At 43.0% G+C, this 12,449-nt stretch overlaps 1 protein-coding gene across 2 annotated transcripts in view; it reads right to left on the minus strand.

The window, feature by feature from the left end:
- Positions 1 to 12,449, minus strand: part of ERCC6 (ERCC excision repair 6, chromatin remodeling factor) — a 147,751-nt gene that overhangs the window by 60,193 nt on the left and 75,109 nt on the right. For both annotated transcript variants that reach the window (XM_089680011.1, XM_089680012.1), the window contains exon 13: positions 6,024 to 6,242. In XM_089680011.1, the coding sequence (XP_089536137.1) occupies positions 6,024 to 6,242 (219 nt within the window). The remainder of the gene's footprint in view (positions 1 to 6,023; positions 6,243 to 12,449) is intronic.

Consider the following 12,449-nt stretch of genomic DNA (forward strand, 5'->3'; position numbering starts at 1 on the left):
TGCTGTATTTCTTTCCCGTGCGAAGCACAGTAAATCGATCTTTAGTAAAAAAAAAAAAAAAAAAACACAGTAAACCCCTTAATCAACCTAGATGTTTAGCCTTTTCCCAGCCAGTGTCATTATTACAGTGACAGAGCATAGTATTATCACTGATCACTGTATTATCCCTGGTTCACACTGAATGTGACTTTGAAATCGTGTTACTTCACTTGAAGTAGCACCATATTAAAGTCGCAGGTCAGTGCAATTGCAGGTGTGACTTGCGTGACATCTGTGGGACTTCATTCACAGATGTCTATGCAAGTTGCACCTGAAATCACAAAAAATCGTGCTTTTTTTTTCAAATCGGTATGATACAGCAAAGTCAGAGTTGCACCGATTTGAACAGTTTCATTGCCAACAATAGGGTGTGACTTGTCATGCGATTTTGAACTATCAAATCTTAGTGTCGCTTGTAATGCGTGTCAGTTAGACAGTGCCCACAAAGCATCAGTTAGTGTCAGATTGTCCGTCGCACTATCCCAGTCCCAAAATAAGTCGCTGATGACCGCCCATTAGTAGTGCAAAAAATAAATGAATAAAAATTCCTGTTTATATACCATCATTTATAGATGCTATAGGTTTCATGCAAAATGTTTAATATAATCTTATTTGGATTTTTAACAAAAACATGTAGCAGAATTAATTTTGCCATACATTTATGAAGAAGGCTGTGATGTAAGAAGGGGGAGCTGTGATATGGGCGGGCTGTAATGTGATATGGGTGGCTGTGATGTGAAACGGGGGCTGTGATGTGAGGGGGGAGCTATGATATGGGGGGGCTGTAAAGTGAGAGGGGGGCTGTGATATGAAGAAGGGTTTCTGATGTGTGGAGGAGGGCTGTGATGTCAAGAGGGGGTGAGCTGTGATGGGGGGGGGTTGTGATTGCAAGGGCGATTGTGATGCGAGAGAGGGGTCTATGATTGCAAGGGGGGTGTGATGTAAGCGGGGCTGGAATATTGGGGGCTCTGATGTGAAAGGGATTTGTGATGTAAAGAGAGGTGTGATTGGAAAAGGGGGACTGAGGATATTAATTGAAAAGGGGCTGTGACGTTAAAGACCTGAGTTATAGAAGAAAAATGAGATTCGGACCTCTGCAGAAAGAAAATATTAAAAACCGGACCTCCATGAATTTTAATTCAGTACCCGTGATCAGGGGCGGACTGACCATTTGGTAACTTGGGCACTCCCCGAGGGCCCGGGGTCAGTAGGGGGGCCCATGAGATGCCCCTGGTACCTTTTTCATAGGCTTTGTTGAGTTTGGGCAAGGACACAGGGGCCCCATTATCCCCTATTGCCCGGGGGCCCCATGAGTTGTCAGTCTGTCCCTGATGTAGAGTCTTGTATTGTGTGAAGTTGGGGGGAAATTGGTTAACATCTAAGCTCTTTTTGCATTAAGCTGTTAACATTATATGTTTTAGCATTGTAAAATATAGTTTAATGTGAATAACGTTTGGTGTGATTTACAAAATGATCTGAAATTTTCAGAATATGTTGCCATATATAGAGACTTCTATTGTGTGAAGTTTAGGGGAAAATGGTAAACATCTAAGCTCTTTTTTGTACGTTAAGCCGCATTAAGCTCCCCAAAAAACAAGCTTAATGTCCCCCATTTTCTATGTGGAAGACCAAAATCTATGAAACTTCTTGGACATGTTTGGGATGTTGAGAACTTGGGCTGTGCAAAGTTTCAAATCAATTGATTGAGATTTAGGCACATTATGGTACGTTAAGCTCTTTTTACATTAAGCTGTTCACATTAAGCTATATTTTATAGTGCTAAAAAATTAAATGTGAACAGCTTAATGTAAAAAAAAATAGACCCCTACATTTTGGGTAACAGAGAATTTTTTTTAATATTTATACATTTGTGTTGGGGTTTCATATTTGTACATCTGATGATCTCTTTGTGAAGCATTGTTCATATGTTTTCACCATTAAATTATGAACAATTTTTAATCTTTTTATGAGGTTATTGTACCTGTATGTATTCAATTAATACAGCTTTATTGGCATATACAGTCAGGTCCATAAATATTGGGACATCGACACAATTCTAACATTTTTGGCTCTATACACCACCACAATGGATTTGAAATGAAACGAACAAGATGTGCTTTAACTGCAGACTGTCAGCTTTATTTGAGGGTATTAACATCCAAATCAGGTGAACGATGTAGGAATTACAACAGTTTGCATATGTGCCTCCCACTTGTTAAGTGGTGAACCCTCTGTATTCACTCTGGTGAAGTCTTCTCTTGATTGTTGACTTTGACACACATACACCTACCTCCTGGAGAGTGTTCTTGATCTGGCCAACTGTTGTGAAGGGTGTTTTCTTCACCAGGGAAACAATTCTTCGGTGATCCACCATAGTTGTTTTCCGTGGTCTTCCAGGTCCTTTGGTGTTGCTGAGCTCACCGGTGCGTTCCTTCTTTTTAAGAATGTTCCAAACAGTTGTTTTGGCGACGCCTAATGTTTTTGCTATCTCTCTGATGAGTTTGTTTTGTTTTTTCAGCCTAATGATGGCTTTGCTTCACTGATAGTGACAGCTCTTTGGATCTCATCTTGAGAGTTGACAGCAACAGAACTCTGGACCTTTTATCTGCTCATTGTATTTGGGATGAGGGAATAACACACACCTGGCCATGGAACAGCTGAGAAGCCAATTGTCCCATTACTTTTGGTCCCTTAACAAGTGGGAGGCACATATGCAAACTGTTGTAATTCCTACATCGTTCACCTGATTTGGATGTTAATACCCTCAAATAAAGCTGACAGTCTGCAGTTAAAGCACATCTTGTTCGTTTCATTTCAAATCCATTGTGGTGGTGTATAGAGCCAAAAATGTTAGAATTGTGTCGATGTCCCAATATTTATGGACCTGACTGTATATGCCCTCGGACACAGCGGATCACCGATCCACGGAAAGAGCCGAAGATGTCGGCTCGGTCATGTGATCAGCTGTATCCAATCACAGCTAATCACATGTAAACAGGGAAATGCCGGTTATCGTCATTTCTCTCCTCTCGAGCGGTCACGCTGACAGCTCGAGAGGAGAGCTGGTAATCGGCTTTCCGCGGAGGGAACATGTACACTGATCATCAGGGCACTGATGATCAGTGTGCCCTGATGATCAGTGTAGCCCCAGCAGCGCCACCTGTCAGTGTCCATCAGTGCCTTCTGTCAGTGCTCATCAGTGCCTCGTGCCAGTGCCCATCAGCGCCACATCAATGCCACATTATCAGTGCCCATCTGAGCTGCCTTTCAATGTCACCCATCAGTGCCAGTCAGTGCCACCAATCAGTGCCAGTCAGTGCCGCCTATCAGTGCTGCCTTTCAGTGCCCATCAGTGATGCCTGTCAATGCCCATCAGTGCCACATACCAGTGCCTCCTCATCAGTGTCCATCAGTGCAGCCTATCAGTGTCCATCACTGCAGCCTCATTAGCGCATATCAGTGCAAATTTTATAACAAAAACTAAGAAAAAAACTTTTTTTTCTTTCAAAATTTCCAGTGGTTTTTGGTTTAAGAAAAAAACCCAGAGGTGATTAAATACCACCAAAATAAAGCTCTATCTGTCACAAAAAAATTATAAAAATTTCATATGGGTACAATGTCGCATGACCGCGCAATTTTCATTCAAAGTGCGACAGCACTGAAAGCTGGAAATTGGCCTGGGCAAGAAGGGGGTATAAGTGCCCTGTAGGCTTGTGGTTAAGGTGACCTAGGGTGGGAGGCCTCCAGCAGTTCCAACAGCAGGCAAGTTCTCACCTCATTGAGCAACACTTAAATAGTATCACAGAGTTTTAGCAGCAAAATAGCTGGGGGGGGGGGGGGGGTCGCTTGTGATCTTGACGCGCAGTGGATTGTATCAGGTCCAAGATCTCACCCACAAAGGTGCATGTAGATGCCACAAAATACTTCTAAGGCAGGAAAAGTGTGGAACACGAGAAGGGGCCATAGAAATGTCTCAGGAGGGGAAAGAGTTGAGTGGGAGGGAAAACCAAGAAAGCTATCAGAGGTTGAATTCCAAGCAGGGGTTAGAACATTCCCTTCAGCTCCATTGGCAGCCAGGGCAACATTAGGGCCTTCTTTCCTTAGGTTAGCCATACAGTGAGGGGGAGTGCCCTTGACAGGGTATTTATTGCGACTAGAAAATGAAGAAGGTGAGGAAGGGGGGTCCTCCCTGTGTTCGACACATCACTCTGCCCTTGAGCTTGGTCTCCATAAGCTTCTTGTTCTGGCACAATGTTGCAATGCCGGGAAACATGCCTGCAATGCTGCAGAGTGAAAATATGGGTAACACACCATCTGACGCATGCCAAGTTCAGGATCCCAGAGAGTGTGGTCTGCTGCAGTGCCTGAGCAGCAAGATTAACTCCAGACTGCCTGTCTCTTAACCCAGCAACTTCAGCAACTGAGATAGAAAGGGGGGACTGGGACAGTAAGTGGATACCCACTCATAGGAAGAAGAAGGGGGCATCAAGGGACTCTCAAGGTTCAGCCAACATTCAACTCTGGGAAAGAGGAGAGATTAACCCTTAAATTCTTGACTCCACTCATTTCAGAAGGGCATATCCCTTCGGTGAGGGGATGTTCAACGACTGGGACATACCCTTTGTGGATCACCTCTGTCCTAGCACTTTGTGGCTAACCCAATGTGCTGCGCTACCTTCCAAGGTGGGCCCTTCATGCAGGATCCAATGCCTAAAGAAACTTTACAGGCTGGCCCCGTGTCTTCTCTGGTGGAGTCTGAATACAATCTCCGGAGCACACGCTGCAGGGCACCAATCCGGAAGCTGTGCAAGATTATGCTATGGCCAATAGCCAGTGAGGGAAGTTGATTGAAGAAGTTTGGTAAGTGCTACCAAGAAAGTAGACTTACTAAAAAGGATCCATCCAACACTGAAGTTCTCTGTAATTTTTAAGTTGACCACCAAGTGAAATCACAAGTGGGAGATCCATATTTTTCTAATCTTGAACTATCGTATTTTTCGCTCCACAAGACGCGCCTTAGAGGAGGAAAACAAGAAAAAAAATATTCTGAACCAATGGACTGCAGACATAGTACAGGGGATAACCAGAGACTGCACAGTACAGGAGATAACTAGAGACTGCAGACACAGTACAGGAGATGACCAGAGACTGCAGATAGTACAGGGGATGACCAGAGACTGCAGATAGTACAGGGGATGACCAGAGACTGCAGATAGTACAGGGGATGACCAGAGACTGCAGATAGTACAGGGGATGACCAGAGACTGCAGACAGTACAGGGGATGACCAGAGACTGCAGACAGTACAGGGGATGACCAGAGACTGCAGACAGTACAGGGGATGACCAGAGACTGCAGACAGTACAGGGGATGACCAGAGACTGCAGACAGTACAGGGGATGACCAGAGACTGCAGACAGTACAGGGGATGACCAAAGACTGCGGACATAGAACAGGAGATGAACAGAGACTGCGGAAACAGTACAGGAGAAAAAACAGAGACTGCGGACATAGTACAGGAAATGAACAGAGACTGCGAACATACTACAGGAGATGAACAGAGACTGCGGACATACTACAGGAGATGACCAGAGACTGCGGACATACTACAGGAGATATATATAAAGAAAATGCAGCACTGTGTGATGTTACTATATTGCGGGCAAATATAAATAATAAATGAAACCAAAGCAAATGAATAAATGACTAAAAAAATCAATAAATAAATAAATCACAGTCCAGTAATGGTGCTCGCTGATTCCCAGTGCAAAAGTTAGAAATGCGCACTAACCAGAAACGTATTAATAATACGCATGTGTATATGATATCATGGAGATTCCCCTCTCTTTTCTTGTCTGGTAATGGGCAGGAGCTGGAGATAGTAGAGATGAAGCACCCTCGTGTAATTTAAAAAGTACTCTTCGAATTAAAGCATATGTGTTAAGTAAGGATATAAACATTTGGGAGAATTAATGCTTTACTCACTTGTCGTGACTGAGTGAACAGGAGAGCTCGGTGTCCTTGCCGGTGCCAGATTCTCAGCAGCGCCTCAACAACTATCAATTTTCCAGAGCGCTTCCAGTAACCAAACTCCTCACCTTCTTCCAAATCCTCATCTCTTGTCCCTTTTAGAATTTTGGGGCCTCCATTGAACAAATCAGGATGATTGCAGATCTTTCGTAAAGCAATAAGACCAGGGAACACCTGCAGCATGTACAAAAGATATAAAGCATAAATGATAAATGGAACGGTTATTTACCTGTACATTCCATATCTTCGAGTACAGTAAAGGACACAGGCAAAGTATAAGGTTATAGGCTCATACCTTCAGGTGAAAGACTCTGGCATGCTTTTGAAGCGACACCCACTGGCTGCTTCCCCTATAACCCTACATCACCCAGTGTATTCTGAGCTTTAAACCACACACACACAATGTAGAGTAATAAAGGAATGGAAGGAAGGGCAGCCTGTGTACTCTAAGATATGGAATTTACAGGTCAGTCAACAATCTATGTTAATTGTACAGTACAGGACAAAGACAAAGTATTCATACACCCTAGAACATCCCCAAGCAATGAATGAAAAGGGTGGACAACAACTAGGCAAACAGAACTGAAGGGCTAGCAACACGGGTCAACAAATTCAACTTCAGAGTGCCACTGCAAGAACCTTGCAGCCGAAAGCTGCATCTACAAAAGACTGGACACACATCTGGTAGAAATTTCAAAAAATATGAACAGAGGACCAGGTGGCGGCATTACACAGCTGGACTACAGAGGCCTGGTGCCGAAATGGACCGAAAACTCCCACTGATCTGGTGAAATGGGCGTGTAATAGTGCAGAAGCTTTACCCTTGAGCTCTAGTGATCAAATCTTATCCTTGAAACAATGGTGGACCTGGAAGCAGGGTGTCCCTTGCAAGGTCCTGAGTACAGGGCAAATAGGTAATCCCTCTGTCTGATCAAAACTGTAGCTTTAAGTAGACTCTAATGGATCTGACTTCAGTCCGCTGTCAGCTGAAAACAGGTCACAGGAGTGCTAACAAACTGCACTCCTGTGATCCACAGGAGAAGTACAGCCAAAAAATCTTTTCCTTCACCTTTAAAGAAAGGTTTTTACAAGGGAGAGCAAAGTTAAAGTTCTTTGAAAAAGACCGAGAAACTCCTTGATCCTTTAAGACCTAGTCTTCAACAACCACGTTCTTAAAACCAGAGACTGAGAAGCAGGATGGATTAGACAGCCTTGAGATAACAGATACAGCTAGTTGGGAAGTGACCAGGGGTCATCAGCTACAAGTCTGCGTACATCTGTGAACATTACCATTTTCTTCTTGCTCTATCTTTTTGAGCAGACAAGGCAGAATTCAAACTGAAGGAAGGCATAGATTAGCCTGAACTGAGACCAAGGGAATATCAAGGCACTTGAGATTAGAGATGTCTTGGGTTCAGACTATACACTGAGGTAATTTATTGCTGAATCAGTAAGCTAGGCTGTCAATATCCCGAAGGCCCATTTCCCTTGATACAGGTGATAATGGATGAAGTAGTACGCTTTCCAGTTTTCTACTCCTGAGATGCAGATAGAAGAGGTCAATGGACAGTGTTCCTCTGTCCATGAGATGATCTGGTTTGCTTCCTTAAAAGCTGCAAGACTTCTGATGTCCCCTTGATGGTTGATGTAAGCCACAGACTTGGCATTGTCTCACTGCACCCTGACTGGGTGGCCACCTAAGAGAGGGGTCCAGTGTTACAAAGCAATCTTCATTGCTCTGAGCTCCAGGATGTTGATGAGGAGCTTGGTTTCCACCAATGACCAAGTTCTGGAACACTTCTCCCCAGCCTAAAAAAACGTTATTGTTAGGGCTGGGCTTGAGATCTATCAAGTTAAGGAATTCTCTGCTTGGTTGGACAAGAGAATTGGTAAGTCGATAGAAGGAGCATGCTTGTTGAATGAAACTTGTACAGCCTTGAGGAAGACTACCACTCTCTAAAACTATTTTTTTTTTGTTAAATGATGTTTTTATTGAGAGTTTTTGAAAGGCATACAACAGACAAGAAGTTGCAGAGAATTGTGAAATATATCACAAATCAACAAAAGAAAAAGGAAGCAGACTCATCAATGAAAATGCACATGCATACAATGTTACAGGATTACAGTGGATTAGCCGGCGAAATCAGACATCTGAAAAAACAAATTGGAAATAGAAAGGTCCCATGGATCCCAAACTTCTTCGAAAAGGGGGACAAGGTTGGAATGTATGGCAGTTAAATACTCCATTCTTCTAATCTCACCAATAACTTTTATCAGTTCCGACTGTGAGGGAGGTGTAGTAAACAATGTATGGGCATGGTTCTCCTGGCCGCTGTTAAGACATTGGAAGATAGTTTCTTGGCAAATTTGGAGAGGCATGCAAAAAGGTAGGCCTAATAAACAATAGATGGGGTCAAACGGGATATGAACCCGTAAAAGAAGCCGCAAAAGGCTTAGGACCTCTCTCCAGTAAGGTGAATTTGTTAGCAAAGCCAAAAGTTGTGAAAAAGGGTGCCATTTTCCTTGCCATATCGCCAGCAGACAGGAGAAATATTCTGATTCGAGCATGGAGGATTTCAGTGGTCTTGTACCAAAACATCAAAATTTTATAAGTATTTTCTTTATATACCACACATGAAGAAGATCTGGAGAAGGCCTCCCAGATCTTGCTCCATTGATCTAGGGGGATATATTGTTGAAGAATTTAGGGCCATTTCTGCATATAAAGATGTATGTCTGTAGATAGGGGACAGGTGTCTTGTAATAGTTTATAAATAGAGGAAATGAGGCCTCGTTGGCAAGGACCCTGAATGCAAATGCGTTCAAAAGGAGTAGGCTTCTCCAGAGTCAGGGAGGGAATCTTGGAGGAGCAAAAATGTTGTATCTGCAGGTAAACAAAATGCTGATGAGAAGGCATGAGAGCAGATTTTTCTAACTCCATAAAGGGTTTAAGCTTCCGAGACACCGGGTTCACCAGATGTCTCAGATAAAATAAATTAGCTTTAGCCCAGGAGCTGATACGGGCAGGGGTTAAGCTATCAGGAAGATTAGGATTAAGTACAGCATTGGTTAGAGGCGAGCAAGGGGAGGACAGAGAGAATCTACCACTACAACACCTCCATATGCACAATGTGAAATGCATTGGCCCAAGTATTCGGTGTTTATGTGAGGCAATTTCAGTGGGGGTCATAGACCAGAGTAGGGAACAAGGTGTAATGGACGTAGCTGCAGCCATTCAATCTCATACCATTTATTTATAGGGGGCGCTAAGAAGACCCAAGAAATGAGAGTGTGGAGATGAGTAGCCAAATAATATGTCACAAGATATGGAGCCCCTAGGCCTCCTCTAGGTTGCGGTGAAAAGTAGTACAGGCAATTTGGTGAGATTTATTATGCCAGATAAAGTGGAGGAAATATTTCTGTAGTGAACATAGCTTGGACATAGAGATAGGGACTGGAAGCATCTCAAACAGGTACAAGAATTTGGGCAGCATGGTCATTTTTAGTACATTAATCCTTCCCAGGAAGGAGATGGCAAGTTTGCTCCAAGATTTTAAGGATTGAGTAATGGTTTGGAAAAGGGGCGGAAAATTAGCTTTGTAAAGGGAGTGGTAGGAGGAAGTAAGGTTGGTACCTAGGTACCTCAAGGAGTAGGAGCACCAGTGGTAGGGGTAATTTAGCTTAAGGGAAGATAAAATCGCTAGGGGTATGTGAAGTGGTAAAGCTTCTGTTTTAGAAGTGACAACCTTATATCTGGACAAGGCACCAAAGAGTTTGAAAGTACGATGCAGAACAGGAAGAGTGGTGTGAGGCTCTGTCAGTGTTAATAAAATATCATCTGTGAACAAAGATGGCTTAAAATCACTATTGTGGGTATGTATCCCCCGAATATCAGGATTGGATCTGATAGCTATTGCTGGGGGCTCTAGACAAAGGATAAACAGTAAAAAGGGAAAGAGGGCATCCCTGGCACGTTCCATTAGACATCCGAAATGTAGGCAATAAGTACGAAGCCAATTTGACCTGGGAAGAGGTAGTGGAGTAGAGGGCTTTCAAAGCTTTTACAAACCGACCACAGAATCCAAATCTCTCCAGGATGAAAAACATATAAGACCAACCTAATATGTCAAACGCTTTTTGGGTGTCTAAGCTTAACAAGAGAGTGGGTTTCGGGGACTTGTTGATAAGATCGATCAAGTCAGTGTTATCCGCCGCGTGTCTAGCTGGGACAAATCCCACCTGGTCTCTGTGTATAAGTTTGGAGATACATTTGGCCACTTTATTGGCTAGTATTTTTGTGAATAATTTGTAGTCGGAGTTCAATAAGGCTATGTGGCGATAATTATCTGGGAGAGAGTGGTCTTTGTCCGGCTTTGGGATCACAGAGATGTATCAGAGTGTAAAGTCATTGTGTAGGTGAGACCCTCTCAGGAGAGCCTGAAACATGTTAAGAAGATGAGGGGCTAAGATGCCAATAAAGGATTTGTAATATGAGTAGGGAAGACCGTCCGGTCCCGGGGACTTGTGAGTGGGAAGGTTCTTAACAACATATGGAAGTTCTTCTATAGAAACTTCAGCGCTCAAAGCATTGACATCGGAAAGATGATAAAGCAGCCATCTGGATGAGGGGATGAATATCAGGAGATAGACAATTATAAAGTTTCTTGTCACATTCAAATACTATAGCCATGGCATGAGGGTCATATGTGAGTTTGCCATCAGGCTGGAGTAAATGACCCAGTAGGGAAGGGGGCGCCTGGGATTTAGGCTTATTCACGAGCATACGGTGCAGTTTGTTGGAAACTAATACAATTTTTTACTTGGCCCAGGTAAGAGATTGAGCTGTTTTATGTAGGTCAAGAGCCCTGATTTGATCAGGTATATAGGAAACCTTCTGTAACTGAGATATAGATGGCTTATCAAGCAATCGATTTCCCGCTGTGGTTAATTGGCGTAATAAGGATTGCCTGGTGCAAACAGAATTTTTCTTCAGACAGGCACCAGTAGAAATACAGAAGCCTCTACACCCTGTTCCAAGTTATTATGCAAATTATATTTTTCTCATTTACCTAAATAATTGATTTAAATAACCGTCAGCATAATACTCATGTTATCAACTATTAAGAGTACAATTCAAATTTTATTGAACAAACCTCCTAATAACAGTATTTTTTTTAAACATAAAAAACTTACAATGCACTGTTCCACATTATTACGCACAGTAAGTTTCAAAACACTTTATAGGTTGTAAAGAACTGAAAATTGTCATTTGTTGTTTTTGCAGAATATTTACTGAAATCAAAAGCGATTTCAATCATACGTTTAACAATATTTTAACTTTTTAAACATTTTAACAGGTCACGTTACATTTTAACATAGGACCCCTTATTTGATAGCAGCTTCACAAGTCTTGAATCCATTTAACTTGTGAGTTTGTGGACAGTTTCTGCTTGAATTTGTTTGCAAGATGTCAGAATAGCCTCCCAGAGCTGCTGTTTGGATGTAAACTGCCTCCCACCCTCATAGATCTTTTGCTTGAGGATGCTCCAAAGGTTCTCAATAGGATTAAGGTCAGGGGAGGATGGAGGCCACACCACAACTTTCTCTCCTTTTATCCCCATAGCAGCCATTGATGCAGAGATATTCTTTGCAGCATGAGAGGGTGCATTGTCATGCATGAAGATGATTTTATTACGGAAATCATTGTTCTTCCTTCTGAACCAGGGAAGAAAGTGGTCAGTCATAAACTCCACATACTTTGCAGAGGCCATCTTTACACCTTCAGGGACCCTAAAGGGGCCGACCAGCTCTGTTCCCATGATTCCAGCCCAAAACATGACTCCACTACTGCCTTGCTGACGTCGCAGCCTTGTTGGAACAGGGTGGCCGTCCACCAACCATCCACTACTCCGTCCATCTGGACCATCCAGGGTTGCACAGCACTCATCAGTGAACAGGACTGTTTGAAAATTAGTCTTCATGTATTTTTCTGCCCAATGCAGCCATTTCTGCTTGTGAGCATTGGTTAGTGGTGGCCGAATAGAAGGTTTATGCACAGTTGCAAGACTCTGGAGGACTCTACACCGTGATATCCGTGGGACTAGAGGCACCAGCAGCTTCAAATATCTGTTTGCTGCTATGTAATGGTATTTTAGCAGCTGCTTTCTTGATATGATGCATGGATCTGGCAGAAATCTTCCTCAATGTGCCTTTATCTGCACCAACCCATCTGTGCTCTGAATCGGCCACAAATCTCTTAATAGTGCGATGATCACGCTTAAATTTTCATGAAATATCTAATGTTTTCATATCTCGTCCAAGGCACTGAACTATTTCACTTTTTTCGGCAGCAGAGAGATCCTTTTTCTTCCCCATATTGCT

Source organism: Staurois parvus, unplaced genomic scaffold, assembly GCF_062004578.1.
Source record: "Staurois parvus isolate SC_StPar_1 unplaced genomic scaffold, SC_StPar_1.0 ptg000234l, whole genome shotgun sequence".
Taxonomy (NCBI): domain Eukaryota; kingdom Metazoa; phylum Chordata; class Amphibia; order Anura; family Ranidae; genus Staurois; species Staurois parvus.